This window comes from Anser brachyrhynchus (genome assembly GCF_964034855.1).
Source record: "Anser brachyrhynchus genome assembly, chromosome: 22".
NCBI lineage: Eukaryota > Metazoa > Chordata > Aves > Anseriformes > Anatidae > Anser > Anser brachyrhynchus.
The window spans coordinates 7,226,951-7,246,398 of NC_137715.1; the positions used below are offsets into that span (position 1 = coordinate 7,226,951).

General features: G+C 42.8%; 1 protein-coding gene across 7 annotated transcripts in view; it reads left to right on the top strand.

Annotated features, from left to right (window-relative positions):
- Positions 1–19,448, top strand: part of MYO1D (myosin ID) — a 158,192-nt gene that overhangs the window by 65,265 nt on the left and 73,479 nt on the right. For all 7 annotated transcript variants that reach the window (XR_013941524.1, XM_080565090.1, XM_080565091.1 and 4 more), the window contains exons 16-18: positions 1,690–1,897; positions 17,471–17,694; positions 18,880–19,024. Coding sequence is in view for 6 of the 7 variants with exons in the window: in XM_080565090.1 (XP_080421216.1) it covers positions 1,690–1,897; positions 17,471–17,694; positions 18,880–19,024 (577 nt within the window). In the remaining variant the exon portion in view is untranslated. The remainder of the gene's footprint in view (positions 1–1,689; positions 1,898–17,470; positions 17,695–18,879; positions 19,025–19,448) is intronic.

Sequence of the window (19,448 nt, forward strand, 5' to 3'; positions counted from 1 at the left end):
CCTTGCCGCGGCAGCCAGGCCGCGCTGAGGGGAAGAGGCTGGCGGCGCTGCGCAGGCCTGGCAGGAACAAAAGCGCCTCGCTGAACTCCACCGCAGGTCCCCCTGCTCACGGTCCCGTTGTCTTGGGATGTCTTTAAATGAGACAGCCCTATTTCTGTTGTGAAGTAGGAAGAGAATTTATTTTTTTTCCTTTGGCTGGGCATGTTTCCAGTTCCCTGACATCTCTCCCTGTTTCTTCTGGCCCCATCAGCTGAGCAGACCTGTTTAATAAAGTGTGGGTTAGCAGTGCCATCCCGATTGTCTTTTTTTTCTTTTTTTTTCCTAATGCAAGTGTTTTGAGGTGGAAGATTTTCCCAGGGAATTAGTTATTGTAGGAATGTTGTCCTGATGAGAACAGGAAAGAGAAACCAGTGTGAAATATTTATGTCCTGTGTGCACGTGCTTTTGAGAGAGGGAATGCTTTTGCCAGCCAAGTATAAACGCAGAATCTTCTGTTGTGAGTCTGAGGTTTTTTATATGCCTGTTTTATTTATCATTGATCTCTGTTCTGTGTGCTGCAGCCCTCACGCTGATAGCGTGCCCTGCTTAGATGCTGTGCACACCTCCATTTTTTGCCCTCTTCAAAAGCTTATTCAGAAAGGCTAATTTGATGAATGAAAGCGACGGTGTGGTATTTCCATTCAGGCTTATTTTAGTCCGTTTAGCAAGTCCTTTAGTGCACCCAGCCCCCTTGTAAAAAGGTTTGTTGTCGGGGCCGTTTAAGAGTAGCTGAGAATTCTGAATGTCTAAGATATTGAGATTGATGGCTGACTTGCATCATGGGCTTTTAAATAGAGAAGTGGTTAAGATTGCTGCATGCATGTTTTATTTAGGACATGAATGTGGGTAATATAACAGTGAAAATGTCTATTGCATTTTTGATTATGTCCATAAATTATATGCAGAAAATTCATTGTTGCTTTTTACAAATGTCTGTTCACACAATCAGCACTTTGCAAGGATAGTAAATCTTACAAAGCGCAGGTATTTTGAAATTATTTTTGTATTTGATTCATGGTTGTCTTAGTTCCAATCTGCATTCTCTCTCTTACTGTGAAAAGGGGTTTGGGAAGGAAGGACTAGAGTGAGTGGTTGAACAGTGATTACAGGCAGTAGTGTTGTCTGCACAAACCGTGGCAGTCAACTGTCTGCTGCTTTGGTAAATAATGAAGTGTGTTAGAAATGGCTACAAAAATGAACAGGAACATTATTTGCAGAATTTTAAAATCTAGGTTGTCTGACTGAGTAGTTGATTACAGTTGGTTTCTGATGTAGAATGTGAGCAAACCAAAGCTTTTCTTCCTTGAAAATTAATAATTAAAAAAAAAAAAGTCAAATGCAGAGGGTGTGAGTAATGGAACTGCCAAATCTTCAGGAAGACAGTGGTGAGGTTTGTCGTGTCTCATCAGTTCTGTGTTGATGAAGTGAGCTCCTCGCAATAATTTCAATGGCTCAAAATCATACCTCTTACATTCCCTTTCCATGTACTTTGGGTTTTGAGGGTCACATCTCTTACACAAAATGTCTGAAGCTCTTCTACCTCTAATCAAATAATTTTATTGGAATTATTTCTAAAATATGCTGAAGGTTGGCCTTTTTGAGAACATAGATGGCAAGCGTACATTTGTAAATTGTACCTTGTAATTCCAGGTACAAGATGATCTCAGAATTCACTTGGCCAAACCATGACCTCCCTTCAGACAAAGATGCTGTGAAGAAGCTCATAGAGAGTCATGGATTTCAGCATGACGTTGCTTATGGGAAGACCAAGATATTTATCCGTACACCTCGAACACTGTTCACCTTGGAGGAACTGCATGCCAAGATGCTCGTGAGGATTGTCCTCTTCCTGCAGAAGGTAAAGCTTAGTTTTACTGCATTAAAAAACTCAATTCACCTTCCTTAAAACACCTTTGCTCCCCTTGCAAGTGAGCTCACAAAAGTGACAAGTCTGTACAAATTGTAGAATGCTGCAGTTTGAATACTGCTTCTTTTTTTTTTTTTTTTTGTAAAGCTCTTTCAGTAACACTGTGTAGCTGCATTAAAATCTTGTTGTGGTATGATACACTGTGATCAGGAGAACTGGTAACATTGTTGGATACTGTTTAAAAAAAAGAACTAACTTTTTACTCAGTAAAAGTAGGCTGCTTAGACACTTAAAGGAACTTTTGTGGATAAATGTTGAGGAATGTTACATAAAGGACGTTGAAACAGGTTTATGTGCATAAAAGTTTATTAGTGGATCCATAGCTGATGGCATACATCAGCTCTAATGATAAAACTTACAGGGGTGGAGAAAAGCAGGGAGAGGGAGAGGGAGAAAAAGGACGGGGAAAACTCTCCCCTGTGGCCAGGTAGGAAGAGAAGTGACAGGATCCCCAAATGAGCATCCTCTGTCAGTGTCCTTGTAGCACATGGTCCCTTATCATATTTTTCCCATAATAATTACATATTTTTCATCAGGACCAGCTCAAACTTCCTATTGTTTTTTTCTGACAATCATGTTACTGCTAACTGAGCAGAAAATGATCAGGGCAGATGCTCGTGCATATTGGTTTTTTAAGCTTTGTGCATACATGTCATTGAGTCTCCCAGTGTAAATCAAAAAATATAGCCAAGGGATAGAAACTGAGGGGAAAAGGACTGATTCGTACATTGGTGGCAATTTCTTCCCATGAGAACCTGCTATAACAGCAATATTGGGGTTTGCAGATGCAAGCCCAGAGAATTACATCACAAGAACAAGGGAAACATTTGCTGCAGAGGCTCTGGAAAACACTGCCCCAGCAGCTTGGGTGAAAGGGTAGCAGGGTGAAAGTCAGTCTACAGAATTGCTAACAGAAGGCCCTTAGCATTACAAAGGGTAAGACACCTAAGGCACTGTGCAAGACGACCTCTGCATGTTTCTCCCTCCTCTGAACGTGGGATTGAGCTCAGGCTCTTTCTGGCATTACCCTTAGGATAAATAATTTTACATTCTGTGACTGCAGGGCAAATGCATTTTCAGACTTTGCTTATGAAGATATTCTTTTAAACAATGGGAATTGTTGTGACTTGGCAAACTCCTGAATCATTTAGGTGGTTTTTGGGTCCACAACACATTGAAGCTGACTTTGTAACCTCAAAAGCAACATACGCTGGAGGGGGAAATAAGTACAAGAGCTGGTTTTAGTACTTACTCAGAACTGTGTTCTGTACGAGTGTGATCCGTCTGGCAAAAGAGCAATGATTGCTGACTTCTATAGCCACAGAGATGGTAGAAATGACTTTGTCCTAGCTAACAGGGGTTGCTGGTAAGCTCACGGTTTTAACATGTTTCTTAAATGCCTTCTGAAACCCCTTTTGCCTGTCAGAAATAGAAACTGCTGATAGACGGGCATAAAAACTTCACATAGAAAAAGCCTGCTCTAAAGCTATGCAGTTAAGTTTGCACAGACTTTCTAAACCTGATGGGCTGTGTCACTTTTGGTAAAGAGTAAGACTCTGAAGGTAAAAAGTTATCACCTACAGTCTCTAATAGTTTTGTGAAACTCTCAGGTTTGTTGCGTTAACAATGTGCTTGTTCTGATATACCTTCTGGAAGGCAAAACAGGTCGACCAGTATGAAGGAGAAAATTGTAAGTCCTGGGTTGCATCTGTGTTGGTATTTGTTGTGCCAGATTGCATGGTGTATCTTCAGTAAGGAATTTTGTAAGTTTTGTATATGTATATGTGATTAGTTTTTCTGGAAATGCAAAGTTCAGACTGCTTAAATGACAAGGGACCTGCCTGCTTCTGAGCTTTGTGAGTCAGTGTTTTGTTTCTTTTTTTTTTTTTAAGCAGTGTTCTCCTTGCCCTGCTGATGAGCTTCACAACAGCTTTCTTGGACTGCTCGTCATGTTCTTCCAGGTGTCTTTCCTTGAAAAGGCAGCACACTTTTTCTTGCTTTCCTTTTGGACTGAAATGGGGCTGATCTGTGTGACCTTTAAGCCCTTTTCATACACCTCTGTTAGATTTTTCTGGATTGTTTGACTGCTCTTCGGCTGTGCTCACTGTGGTTTCTTGGGAGGAGTTCCCCTGTCTGCAGCTGCTTTTGCAAGCACATTGGTGTTATTTGGAGCATTCAGTGAGTTCTCTGGGTCATGCCACTGATCTGGAGTCTGTCTTTCTTCCCATGGTGATATGAGGCAGGCTAATGTCTTTCTTGTTGAATAAAGCTGCAGGGGGGACACCTTGCTCCCAAGTGACCTGAGTTTTCATACTAAACATCTGAGGAATTGAGAGGTGACCTTTTTTTGAAATTGAAAGATGCAGTTACTGAAGAATAATTTAAAAGACCAATCTGTGCTGTGAAACAGATGATGTCTCACTGCAAGGTGAGCCCTGAAGCTCTGCCTTCAGATAAAATCTGCTGAACAGCAAGAGGCGCAGTTTTGACAGCAACATGTCTGGTTTTGTGCGTTTTGTGTTTTCTCTAGGTGCAAACTTCAATGCTATCTATATAGTCTGGGCTGTCATCTGGCTGGCTTCAGCAACTTTGGAGGGCTAAAGATTTCTAGGAGGTAAATACCCCATGAGGAGTAATGGGTCAGCTCTGGCTCAGTGAGGGATTTTGCTGTAGTGGTGTTGTATAGCATCAGGCATGCTGGTTATGTATAGCAGAACTGTAGCGCTTCTGGGTTTTCTCTTGTTGGGACAATCAACAGAGTGACAAAAGGTAAATTCCTGGTGGACGTTGACCAATGGCCCACAATCCTTCCTCCCCTTCTTTTTCCTCTCCCTGAGTACAGCAGGACTAAGACAAGACTCTCTATGGAGGTATATTTCTGTTCTGCCCAAAATACTGGAATAGGACAGGTGGAGTCACCATCTTGTTTTTTTCTCTAGTGAGATTCTAATTTGCCCAGTGAAGATTTGCAGGGAAAAGATAGGGTCCTTCTGAAGTGCTAAAAGTACTGAAAAGTTTGTACTGAAAAGAAAACTGGAGGTCCGTAGCTCCTTTCTGCAGCTTAAAGCTGCTGTGGTTCACCTGTCTTTCTGCTTACGCTTCCTGGATGTTCTTCAACCATGTGGTAAAGTGCTTGCGCCGTGATGGAGAGCTGTTTAGAGTCCTGGAGCTTGAAACTAAAGACAAGAATCTCCAATGAAATCAGTAACAGCTTGCTAAACAGCTCATCCACGAAAGAGCAGGTGTTGGGTTGATGTTTATAGGTATGTAATGGTACAGTGTGAAATCTGGCTGGAAAATGATCTTTTCCATTTTCTGTATTTGTCTTATTGTTAGATTTCATTCTCTGCTCTATCAAATCACTCTTGTTATTGCAACAGCCGTGTTCTGCTACCAGTAGATGGGGCAGTTGCAGACTGGCAGTGCTGAAAAAGGAGCAATCAACACAATAACAAACAAAATCGGAGGATATAAGAGGCCTTCCTGATGCTCTGAAAACATCAAGGCAATCTTGCCTGTATCTTAGTTTTTTGTTTGCAACTTGCTTTCAGTGGTTCATGAAAAACTCACGCAAAAATTTAATTCTTGATGTTTTTTTCCCTACTTTATTTTTGCCTATAAGCATCAAAGGCTGAGTAAGGCAAGCTGTGATAATTCTGAGAATCACAAGATTAAATCTGAAAAGAAAGAAAGAGATGAACTTGATTAAAAATATGCATAGAGTTTTCTGTTGTGTTGGAGCTACTCAAATTTGAATTTAGCAAAGGAAAAGACAACTGTAGCTAAAATGTGGTGTTGTGACAATAAGCACTTGTGTGATAAAAGCTGAGGGGAAATGTAAGGCGTAGCTTTAAAAGCAGCCGATCACAGGCTGGGGTCCAATAACGTTTTTCTTTGCGTAGGAAGGATTTTAAATGAAAGAAGAATCTGCTGATAGCAATTCTGTTTCTTGGTTGTTTTAAATGTACATCTTCATTTCTAATTATATATATTATGTGGTTTATTGCTCCCATATAAAACCTAAGGCTTTCAGAAAGATTCTGTAATTATCTTAAGAGCTTCATCATGTAAGTAACCCTTAACCCTTAAAATAATGCTGGTTCCTTTGTTTAATAATGATAAGAATTTGCTTCTTATGAGTTTGGTTAAATTGAATTAAAACAGCCTTCCAGTTTAAGTAGATAATTTTGCTTTCTTTTGTTGTATGTCTTCTGAATGTCTTCTCCTTAAGCTTTATCTTTAACTCCCCTTTTTCTTCTGTAATAAAATGTTAGTGGGATTCCAGGCTATAATTTTATTTCAGGCCAAGTCAGGAAGCAGATGTGATGTGATTTAGCTGTGGCAACTTGCTGGCTCCAGCAGATTTTAGCGAGTGAGAGCAGTCCGGTATCAGAAAACCCATATGGCAGGAGAGTCATTGCTGTCCGAGTCAACTTGGATGGTCATTTTAGAAGCACTAGGTGCAAACATCAATTCTTTTTATGTGGCGCATTTGAGTTTATTTACTATACCTGTGGTCTTGCCATCTATGATTGTCTTCATGAATGCAAATGGGGCAGCTTTAATGTTAATAATAAAAATATAAAAATAAAAAAAAAAAGCTGCCATAAAACTCGGTTGCTTTTCTGCCCTTGGAAACGTTCCCACATATTCATTAGCTTTGTAAAACAGTGCTTTGTTCAAGAAGAGAGCCCAGCCAGCCAGCACGTGCAGTATGCAAAGATGATGTATCTTGTCAATATAATTTAGTGCACTATTTCGGTGTAATTTTATCAGGCCAGTACAGCTGCATATGATAATCACTTCACTAAATCTTTACTGCTTAATGCAGAGGAAGCGAGAATTGTTCTTGCGCTACAGCCCAGCACCTACCCGGACACAAATCCTTGTGCACGGCTGCCCTCTTGAAGCAGGAGGAAAACGCAGCTGGCAGGAGGCTCCTGGCTCTGCTGCGTGCCGAGGATGTGAGCACGCCGGGGAGGCCGTGCAGCGGGACGGCCGCATCGCTGCGGGCACCCCCGGCCCCATCCCTGCAGCTCCCATCGGTGCGGAGCAGCAGGAAGGAGCCGTGGCTGATTTGCTGGAATTTAGTGTCACACCTTCCCTTTCTTCTCCATCCCCATGAGTCCTTGAAGCACAGTTTGCTAGGAAACGTTAACCACAAAGGGAAGCTTTCACTCGACAAAGAAGGCATTTTCACGTCAGATTATGGATCAGCAGGGGTAATCTGATGAGGGCTTCTGTGCAGTGACCCAAATAAAAGGTGATGTAGCGCATTTGCCATCCAGACTCAGCATTTACCATCTTGAGGGAAAGTGTGAGTGAAGTTTTGAATGTAAGTGGAAATAGGTATATACCTGTGGATTTGTGCCGTGGTTGGGGACTTTGATCTAGAGAGGCTTTGGCAGGGAGAAGCTGTGAAAGGAGATGCTCTATCTGCGTCCAGAGGAGGAGCACACGGGTGCTGTGAAGGACCAAGATGAAGGACTGGGTGTCTCTGCTGTGCTGACAGTGCCATGTGCCAGTACGGCCAAGCTGATCTCTTAGCTGGCTGATCCGACCGCTTCTCCCATGCTCTGCGCCTCCCTCGCACTACGTCGCTTGTCTGCAACCAGTGGATGCATGGAGGCATCTCAGACTCAAAAAAATAGAACAAAGCAAAACAAAAAAAAAATCACAAAAACAAAGTGAAAAAGAAAACCCTACCCCCACCCCCCCCCAAAAAAAACACACACAAAAAAATGTCAAGGGACTGTTTTCTGTCGGTTGTTGAGCTCCACAACCAGCTCACTGTCCTTCAGATGAACATCTGTGCTGGCAAAAAATGAGGTCAGGGGCATGCCTGCTGGGGAAAGCAGAGAGGGGAAGAGTTACAGGATCCTACCCTGTCAGCAGCAGGTGCAGTGGGGCACCTGAATACTTGCTTACCATCTCTTTCCTTGCCCAGGAAATGCTGTGAAAAAAACCTGCTTTAATCTAAATAAATGTAAATATCCATTTATCGTTTAGCAAGGGAGAAGAAGAGAGGATATTGGGTATGTGCATCAGTATTTAAAAATACGGCCCAGCAACATATGGATCATTGGGCAGCTGCCTAAGCTTTGAGACCTTGAGCTTCATGGCCGCTAGGGTCACCATACAACTTCCAAATTTCCCTGCATGGGGCGGGGGGGAGTAAAATAAAAAATAAATAAATAAAAAGCCTTCCCTGAGTGTATTGCCAGCATCACAGAGAACACATTGGTGAGTGCACGAACTGCTTCAGTGAGCTTAACGAGAAGCACAGCGCCCAGCTGCAGAGCAGGTAGCTGCGCCATTCTGTAAACCCTTGATCTTGGTCTTCTGCTGTGTGCAGCGCTGCTTGTATGTTCTCCTAAAGGACTGCTAATGACTGCTGCAAAGCCAGCTGCAGTCTGCACTTAGGTGTGAATGCTTCCGACTGCTGCCTCCAGCATGCTTTTTCGGGTTTTACTTTACCGGGTCAGGAGGACTTTAAGAAAGATCTTGATTGCAATGATGGATCAGAGGAGGTGGGGGATGCTGGCTCTCTGTGGCCCTCTGGAATACCAGTCTCACTCAGACGGGGCTTTTTCTTTCCTTTTAAATGAATTTCTTTGAGCAAACACCTCTGCAGTCCTTTGTTTATTAAGCAAATATATTATGGTCCCGATCTTGCAAATTGAGCATTTCACTTTCTAACCCTGCCCTTTCGTGGTTTTTCGTTGTTGTTTTTTTTTTCTTTTTTTTTCTTTTTTCATGCTCATTTATGTATATCACAAATTTGGAAGAGCAGGTTCTGCAGCCATTGCCACTGATGCTTCCTGGTTGTTTTCATGGAAGGGAGTCATTTTCTGTTGTGCCTCAACTTTTTATTTTTGACAAGGTGCTGATCTGCACCTCAACGTGTCTTTAAGCCTTGTTTGAACTATAAAAATAGTGCCAGTGTGGTGTACTCGATTAAAGTGCAAGCAAGCCCAAATAGCATTTAGTAAACTGAACTTAGAAAATATCTTAATTTAACAGTAGTAAAAATACCGGTATCATGTGAACTGTGCCTGTAATAAGGTAAAGATGCACAATTTCTGTGTATATCTTCTTCCCTAATAGGACACTGCAGTATAAATCACGGTCTGTCTGAGGGAGTTTACTGCATTTTCATGGGGATAGGTGGTGAGCTATTCACATTGGTTATGGGACTTTGGGGCAAAAATGAGCATATGGTGATTGAGCTGTGTTTACTGAAGTGTTTCTGGAATTATTCTTTTCACCACGATTAATACTGTCCTCCCTAGCAGAGATGCACGTTTTAATGGCATTCCTGTCCTTTAGACAAAGGTAAGTCAAATTTGCTAGGTCTGTATGGCTCCATTTTGCCTGTGTCTGCTCTTTGTTCTGGGAAGGCTTGTTAACAGAGCAGTGCTGTAACAATCTCAGAAACATAGAGCATAATTCTCAGCCGCTTCACTAAATAGATGTAGGTTTTAAACCGTAGCAGCTGCTGTGTGGCATCAGAGTAAAAGTCCCTCTGGAGTACAGTCATGTCTCCAAGAGGGACTGCAAGCAGATGCCTCGGGAGGACAGTATCCGGGCTATAGTGTTTGTTGTACCTCTCCTTAATGCTTTCCCAGTACTTTCAGCCATTTGGACTTGGAATGACCTAAGCTGAATGCGTTTGCTTTGAATTTAATAACACACAGTGGATTTCTCTTCCCTGAACTTGTCGTCAAACAAGTGCCACCAGCTTTTGGGTTTTGTAGTTGTCTTTGGCAAGCTCAGCTAACCATCGCATGGGGAGAGCTGTCTTGCTTTCTTCTGGTCCTTGCATCTCACAGTTTCACTGCATATCCACTAACTGCTGCACTGATGGGGTGAGTGAATAGCTTGTCCCGTGGTCCTGTGCACATCTGTTACATCCCCTCAGTCATCTTTTCCCACAGAAAGGTGTTCTAACTTAACTTCTCCATGTTTAGAGGTTCTGTGCTTTTGGCTGCTCCTGAAGTTCTTACCCCAAAAAATCATGAAAAGTCATTAAATGACCTCTATTTTGCTATCATCAGTGTGAAAAACTCTACCTTGAAGGGACAAGAGAAGGTTGCTGCTGTCATCTAATGACAGCAACATTTTCCTGGTGATTGCAAGCTTCTGTGCTTCACTAACACAGGACTTTGGCAAAAACTTTGGCAGTTTTTGTTCTTAGAAAAGATCTCTGCTCTCCCAACATTTTCCTTCCCTGGTCACTACCAGAGGCAGGAGAGCACAATTAAGGAGTAACAGGGTGTGCTTTGTCACCACGGCAGGACCACTGCAAAGGACACCAGGTAGACACAGCAAGCCCTTACAAGTAGAATGGCAAGGAGGCTTCTGGAAGCTTTCAGGCTGAAGAACCACCACAGCCTGGGGTTCAGGCTGGGCCTGGAAGGAAGGTGGGCACAGCAGCGTGGCATTTGCTGGAGTCGTTGCTGAGCAGCATTGCTGAGCTGCAAAAGAAACCCAAACCTGCTGTCAGTGCTCCTCGTTTCATCTGTATGCATGTCTCACATGTGCTACTTGCTTATAACGCTGTTCCTTTGATATTTTTTATATTTATTGCTGGACACAGTCCTGTTAGTACAATCTAATTAATCTGAGTGTGACCCTTCTCTCTTTTCTACCTAGTGGGATATTGTTTCTATTAAGCGGTGCAATAGAATGAGCATTGTTCAGCTGACTCATGTGAAAAGAGAAAATAGCATTTAGTAAATTAAGCAGCTCTTCCCACTTGCTGTTTATATGCTCTGTAATGTGATCTATGAGAATGGGGAGGCTTTGATTTAAAAACATTTGCCTCAAACCTCCTATGGGATCTGAATTTACTTGCATCGTGAAAATGCAGATCACAAATTGTGGTGCGCGCAAGTACCCGGTGGGTGCTGGGTGTGTATATTAGCCATTCCATCATATCTGTGCTCTGCAAGGAGATGACCCCTTTCAAAAGCAATCAGGAATAGTATAATTAAAGCTTGCTTCTGATTTGAGCATTTATTCAAACTGCCATGCCTCAGAGGACCTTGTGGCAGAACTGCATGCAGGGTCTGTGCTGCACTATTGACTTAAATATTTAATAACCTTTCCTGTTTGAGATCCTTTAAAGCTGTGCAGAAAGGTTCGTGTCTGTGTGAATTTCTAGCTAGGTTTTGTTTTATTCTTTTCAGTTTGGATGCCTGGAGGGCAGCTTGTGCTAGGGCAGCATGAAATATTGATCACGAAACAGTTCAGGCTAGTGCGAAGGAGGCCCAGTGGGAGGAGGTGTGCTGTGTTACAGCAAGCATGAAATAGTTTTCCAAGGTTTAGTTAGTTGCAACACTGCTCCAAAATATAACACCAGTGTTTAATTTAGACAAGCTTGGTTTAGTTTCTGAATTCTGGGCATTTATTTGGTTGCTCGTGTGTTTAGATTGAATGCTGTGTGTTTTTTTTCCTATATTTGCAGAGATGGCAGCGCCTAGGTCAAATCTAGATTATCCTTTTTTCCATGGAAGAACTATAAGTGAGGCATTCTCAGCATTCTGGACGCACCCTGTCTGGTCTGATGGTTTTTCCTGTGCTCTGCATGGCCTATTTGATTGTTTTCTTTCTTTTTTTTTTTTTAATGGAAAATTCTGAGCCTGAAAGCAGTCTGCAATCTGCAGATGAGCCTATCATACTTGGTTTGATGCATCATTTTTTCTGCTAAGATGATGGTCTTAATCTGTAGTAGCTTTATTTAATCTTAGAAACTTTGGTGTAAATGCAGGAAGTTTATAAGCTGCTTTTAAAGGTATGTCCATATCTCCTTTTTCATTCATTTTAATTTTATTAAATTTTAATCAAAACCATGTGAATTAAACATACTTCAGAAATGACTTCAGCACTTCCCATAAGATAAGATACAACTCTTGGTTTGGATGAATGCTCAGTTTCTTTTTGTGCAAGTCCTGCTTTCCAAAGCTACCAAAGGAGCTGCAGCACTGGGAGGAGGGTGACGATGGGATCACCAGGAACCCAGGGCTGTGCAGGAAGATTTCCTGGTCTGGTGTTTTTCATGACCACTGAACACTTCTGCCTCCCTGGTTGTAACTGAAGGGGTGTAAGGGACTGTGGCAAAGGAAAGCAGCAAGGAACTGGGAGGAGCTGTTGACTCTTTCAAGGGTGGAAAGGCCTTGAAGAGAGATCTGGACAGATTGGAGAGCTGGGCAATCACCAGCAATGTGAAGTTTAACAAGAGCAAGTGCCTGGTCCTGCACCTGGGACGGGACAACCCTGGCTATACGTACAGACTGGGTGACGAGACGCTGGGGAGCAGCCCCGCAGAGAGGGATCTGGGGGTTGTGGTTGACAGCAAGCTGAATATGAGCCAGCAGTGTGCCCTGGCAGCCAGGAGGGCCAACCGTATCCTGGGGTGCATCAAGCACAGCATCGCTAGTCAGTTGAGGAAAGTGATTGTCCTGCTCTGCTCTGTGCTGGTTTGGCCTCACCTCGAGCACCGTGTGCAGTTCTGGGCACCACAGTACAAAAAGGATGTAAAACTGTTGGAGAGTGGCCAGAGAAGGGCTACTAAGATGGTGAAGGGCCTAGAGGGGAAGACATATGAGGAGCAGCTGAGGTCACTGGGCCTGTTCAGCCTGGTAAAAAGGAGGCTGAGGGGAGAGCTCATTGCGGCCTACAGCTTCCTCACGAGGGGGAGTGGAGGGGCAGTGGAGGGGAGGGGCATTTCACTGGAAGCAGCCACAGAAATAAATACCCTTTAATGTTCAAGAATTCTGACGGAATTTCTTGCGTTGTTCAGACTTTATTTTCCAACCTCCTAGGCTATAGTCATAATTTCACTTTCCCTATTAATTTGTCTTTGCCTGGCCTTTAGGAGGACAAGCATAGATGGCAGAGATAGTGAAAGAGAAGTGAAGCGTGGGGAGTGGATGGGTGAAGGGGTAGGGAGGGGGAGCTTAGATACTCTTTTCCTTTCCATTTTGGAGCTAACACTGACTGCTGGTTATTCCCCTTCCTGTATCCAACTTCTGCCTTGTCTCCTTGGACACCTCTTCTTATAGAGGATAATCTCTTTCCTGCCCAATTGCTCTTGCTTGGTCACTAGGCACTGCACTAATTGACAACAAAATTGGTTTCTTTTGGGTCTGCTCTTCAGTTTCTCACTTTGAAAACTGTCATCAGCCTTTTCTGTGAGCCTGGCTTCCTGTGGGTTTGTCCCATACTGCTGACAACCCACCGTGATGACAATCACAGTTTTCTTCTTGTGATAGCAGCCAGTACTCTCCCATCCTCCTCATCATATCCTCCACTCCATCCCTCATGTCCTTCACACATCTCCACCATCCTCTGCCCCCTGAAATACTGCCAGATCCTTCTCGTATCCTCTACCAGTTTGGCTTGGTTTGCAATCTCATGTGGTTGTGCCTGGCTAGGAGCTTTGCGTGTGCTAGTTGGGATTTGGAGATCGGACAAAGCAGATGGCTCTTGAGCTTGTTCTGAAGCATTTCCAACAATGTCACTCTAATTTGAGGCTCCCTCTACCCTGCTGTTGACTTTTCCTGAAAGATGTATGGACTTGCCACTTTTGGTCTCCTGTTCCTCTGTCAGATTTGGCTGAAGCTGGCTAGAGAGTCAGAAGACAGCAGGGCAATCCCAGGAGGTCAGCCAGGGACAGGGTGATCTTTAGTCTCCTTTTTATGGGAAGCCAGGTTAACGAGAAGTTAAAGCCACAGAAAGATGGCAAAGTATCATTTTATTCTTGCCTGTAGGAGGGGTGATACTGCACACTGTGATTCTCAGACTTGGTTACCCTATCCTTGCAAGATTTGCTAAACACGAGCACTGAAAATACCTGCTTGCTGGTGTGCAGCTTTGCTTTAAGTTCAAGCTGAGAGCTGCTCACTGGTTGGAAATTTCAGAAAGGTGATGCATGTCCTTTTTTGAATCCTTTCTGTAGTACATATGAATATGACTTGGACAATATCTTGGGTACAGAGGGCTGGAAAGAAAGAAGCTGAATCCTGGCTGCAGAGATCTTTCTGTTGGGTTGTTGGCACCTTGATCCACATATTTGGCCACGACTTTACCATTGTCCTCCAGCATGTAACAGAAATGAAGCGTTCGCAACATGAGAATCTGTGCATAATATCTATCAAACGGCACGATAAACTTAGCCCTGGAAAATTGAATTTATTATTTTTTTTAATTTTACAGTGCTTAATGCTTTTGAGTAATGAACTGGAGGGAAGAGAGAAAAGAATTGAGATGGTACAGCGTGTTGTTATTCAAGCCTCAGGAGGGTATGTGCTAGCAGGAAGCACTCCAGCACCCTGGTTGGATTTGCACGTGGTTTGACCCATTGCTCACAATTACACAATGCTGAGCACACAAAGTGGCTGCTGAACAAGGACTTTGCTTCCATGGCCTGCTTGCTTGTAGATTTGAAGGGTCTGTGTTTCTGGAAGAGACCACTTAGGCCATCAGGCACTCTGCTTGTGTTGGCACTTCGGCATTACCGATGGGCTGCCTTAAGTAGAAATGAGCCCGGTGGTTAAAAGAAAAATGCCAAGCCAGAAAAACAATTAATTAAATACATATATATATATATATTCTGTATCCCATTTCCTGGAAGAAGTTTGTTCCTATCTTTGGCTTTCTCCTTATTTTTGGGAGGGGCTGCCATTGTGGCTATTAGGAAGGTCCTTACTAGGAGTGAGGTTTTCCAGTTATGACAACTTGATTTGAGGACATGCTTTTCATTAATAGTTTACTGCTTACGTGTAGCCAAGGGGCATGCCTCGGCTGGATAATTGGATTTGGAAGGTTAGTGTTTGTAGCAATTGTGACACTTCTTGCTGTGAAGCCAATTTCTGGAGCGATGCAGCTGATACAACATCGGGGCAATCTGTTACAGTGCCTTTGTTCCACGGATGTCTGGCTGGTGTAAAAAATAACCACAGCAAGAGAGTCTTTCCTCAAGAGCATGCCTACCTCAGCACAAGGAAGCAAAATTAAGACATTGTTCTGTATCTAAAACCAAATCAAAATGTTTTGGAGAAAAAATGACAGAAGTGGAACTCTGCAAAGTCCTTACCAGCTTATGCAAATTTACTTTGTATGTTCTTTTCTTGTGATCCTTTATGAAGTTCAGAAGGCTGATTAGCTGTGACCCAGAACCCATTGTTTTTCATTTCTATTCTTACGAACTTAAAAATTAAGAAGTTGGTGGTTGTTGTTTTTTCCAGTTTATCTTGTCTGCTGTCTGTATATACTTTGCAGGAACATTTTGTGACACTTCAGTCTATGCTTAAATGCCTCAGTCAATCAAAAAAAAAGGAAATATTACTTTAATGCTCATTGGTCGTTCAGTTATTTTATCCTAGTTGCTGATTCTGTCAAATTCATGCCGTTTCTGAATCTGATATGAGCTCAGCCATGGAAATCCTAGGTTTAAATCAGCCTTTGATGTTTTGGGTAAAATGCAGGCCCTGCGCAAGTCAGTTTGAACTTGTGGCTCCAGGAAGCCCTGAGCTTCTCAGGATCTCTGTTGCTTTTTAAATAGTAATGTTCTTGTTTGTGATATTCAAGCTGTGTAGAACAAAAACTACAATTTTAATTGTACACTAAAAGGGACTACTAAGAACAACATATTTTATGCAGAGGTTGTTGCTTTCCCTCACTCTGTCTAATGATTTCAAAGCATAAATAAGGAAAATATTAGGTACTGTTTTGCCACTCTCCTAGATGCACTCAGTGTTGAGATTTTCAGTACCAGTCCACACTGTTCATTGTTGAACTTGCTCTTTGTCTTACTGCCAGATTTATTTGGCTGGTCAATAAAACATTGTGCTGGTTTTTTTTGCTGTTGTTACAGGGACTGATTTTTGTGCTTCCTGCTCTTACCTCTCCTTTTGCTCTCTCGTGTCATGCATCGCCTTCCCAGCTCTTCGCCTCGAGCGCTGAAATGATGCCCACATCTTCCTTAGGGGAGTGGCTCCTGGCACTGGTGTCTGGGGTCTGATAAGGAGCGTGGTGCCTTGGGTCACCTTATATGTGCTGACTTGTTCTGTTCGTTGCATGCTTCATTTCCTTCAGTCCAGTTCTTTCCAGTGTTGAAGGTTGCACACTTGCAGTTGGTTTGACACACTGAAATGCAAGGGATGGAATGTCTCAGTGTTACCATCGGATGTTTGGGCAATGCTATGTAGGGTCTTGACTCAGTTTTCATGTGCTGGAACACAAATGTGCTTCAGAGAGCATCAAATGCACCAGTGAGGGAGTGGGCGCTAAATCAGCTTTCCAGGCTCTGCCAGAGCCGTGAGGATCTATCGTACCTGTTGTGAAGACAGATCCTATGCAAGGGCAGTGAGGCCAGAGCAGAATGAGGAGGGGTTGCTCTGAAAGAGGTTGGAATGAGAGTCCTCTGCTTTTGAGGGTTTGGACCCCAAAGTTTCTACTTCCTCTTTGAATTGTGAGCATGCAGAGAAGAGCCCCCCCCCTCACATCTGCTTTTTACCTCTTGCTGCTTATGTTTTTTCTCAGCTAAATTTCAGGATTATCAGTAAAGCTGTCAAGAGAACCTTTGACATCAGCTTTATAAAGAGAATATCATGTTGGAAATTGCCTCAGGTAATTAATTAATTCTTCTGTAAATAGAAGGCTTGATATGCATCAATGGTGCTATGGGATGTTTCTCAAGAGAGAAATAAACTCTCCAGCAGGGCCCATAGCGAGTAGTGAAGCACTCTTCGTATGCGGGAGGCTCATTATCCTTCCAGTTTAATTCTACAAGGAAACAAAAATACAACCTTCATCTTGGTGGATTATATTAGAAGCAAAGTACAGCTGTTCATGAATTCCTCAGGGATGTGCACGTGAGCTTGGCAGCACTCGGGTGAATAACGCATTTCTCTGGTTACAGGGTAAAACCAACACAGCTTGCCCTGCCTGGCTGGGCTTTGTTGGGCAGGGCAAGTGGGGTCTTGGAGCCAAGCAGGCTAGGAGTCGGTAGCAAGGTACGGTCATGGCACCCACCTCGCAGCGTGCCTCTACCTGGTGGGTCCAAAGGAGAAGTCCAGACCGTGGCACGTTTTCTGCTTGCAGTGCTCTCCAGGCCAGGGCAATGCTTGCAGTAGTGCTGGCAGACCTGGGCTCCACGTTTGGGGGCGAACATGGCAGCGACTTTGGAAGTGAGCTTTGGAGGATGTTACTTATGTTGGAGAATTGCTTGCTTTTCAGTACACGGCTGGTCTCCCAAACTATTTTCAAAGCAATCTTTCCCATTCTAGCATTTAAACAGAGTTAGAATTGTTTCTAAGTAGGCAGGTAAGCACAGTGTCTGTTTGGTGATGTTTTTCTAATTGGATCCTATTGGCGTAGAAGAGTCCCTTTCTTTAAAATTTATGATTTTAGGTATTTATGGATTTTAGCAGTATAGAAGAGTAAAGAGAGAAATGTTTCCTTTTTATTGCTAAAACTGTCTTCTCCACTGACTCTTAGGTTTGGAGGGGCACTTTGGCTCGTCTTCGCTATAAGAGGACAAAGGCTGCCCTGACGATACTCAAGTATTACCGCCGCTACAAAGTGAAGGCCTACATCCATGAAGTTGCCCAACGCTTTCACAATGTGAGGTCAATGAAGGATTATGGCAAGCATGTGCAATGGCCCACTCCACCAAAAGTGCTGCACCGATTTGAAGAGGCACTCCAGATGATTTACCATAGGTACAAATAAAACTTTTAGTGTTTTCAGTCTAACCCAGAGGACTGAACAATTACTACTTGTTCCATAAAAGTTGGAAAAATGAATAGAGAACATGAACTGGGAATCAAAGATGAAGGTATTAGTGGCTTCTGGTACTCTTGACCATGCAAATAATTATTCTGTTTCAGAGATTTACTCAGGATGGACATTGTATTTTCTTCCTCAGCCCCTCTCTTGGCCTTTCTGATAAGTTTTGAAAGAAAAGAGCAGCTGGTGTTAGGCTGGGGGAAAGAGAAAAGGAATCTTCTAGACTCCATCAAGTCATTTTTTAAGAAGTCATTAAGAAGTCATTTTTTCTGCAATAGATTAAGCAGTGTTTCACTCTTCACCATATGCAGAAAAGGTGTTTTATACATTTATTACAACCTTCTGATATCTAAAACCTTTTTCCTCTGGCAATTCTGGTATTGTAGACAAGAGGGGTATAAAGCAGTTACAATTCCAGTTTGAAAAATGATAACTTCTGAAAGTCAGTGAACAAGAGAAATGTTGGTTGAATGGGACATCTAGAGATCTCTAGTTGAGCCATCTGCTTGATGCAGTGTTACCACCAGCACCAGATTGGGTCAACTTTTTTTTTTTTTTTTTCTCAGATGTCTCTTGAAAACCATCCACAACCTATCTGGGTGGGCATCCTGCTTTCTGAATAAGCTCAGTTATTATAACCACAAAATTTTAGTTACTAAAGACTTTTCACAGCCATAGTCCTAGGGAACTGGTGTTGTTGAAGGCTGGAGTATGGTGTAGAGTAATTGCTGGTCTGTCCTGTCCTGTCCTGTTTCATGTTACAGTTGGTTAGGTTTCAATCGTAGGGCCAAATTCTGTTATTAAAGGAGAATGATGTTGTAAACAAGCCAAAAAAATGGCTTGCAAAAACTTTATTGCAAACAGATGTGCTGGTAGTTTACTTCTGGGCACTAGAGGGAGGGAGGGGAAAGTGTACCAGCAAAAGTTGTCAGGAATCAAAGGTGCTACGTCATCTAAAGCTGGAAACCTAAGTATTTTATGAAGGGATTCAATGGAAGGACTTCTTTTTTTTCCTTGCCATTTGTAGTCTAAGCTTGTCCTTGTTTGCTGACCTGACAAAATTAGTGCTCATAGTGCACAGTACAGACTGTGGACCTGACTCAGGCTTTCTGTGGCAGGTGGAGAGCAGGTGAACTCATCCGGAGCATCCCATCAAAAGACCTACCTCAACTGAGGGCAAAGGTTGCTGCCATGGAAGTGCTGAAGGGTCACAGAGCTGATCTTGGGCTACAAAGAGCATGGGAGGGGAATTACATCGCACTGGTGAGTCCAAATGAAGTAACCAATGCAAATAGAAGGGGACTGCTGCAACGGCTGCGGCTCAGAACACTTAAAGGGTAGAAAAGTGATATGAAATTTGAAAAAGTGGGTATTGGAAGGGAGAGTAGTTTCACGATTTTTCTGTGGATTCCAGATGGTCTTTGATTTCTACTGTAGTACAAGTTAAATTTTCTGAATACAAAGCCTAGTTTGAGTGAGCATCCCAAACAACATTAAGTGATACTGAGTAGTGCCATTAGCTGACACTTCAAATGCCCAAGCCTAGGAAAGAAAGAAGTAAGTATAAAGCAGAAATTCTAGATAAAATGGGATGTTAAGAAATAGCATTAAATGAAAAGGAACAAAGAAATTCTATCTAGGCAAGTTGCAATGCTTCTTTTACTCCATCCTTCCTTCAAGCATTTTG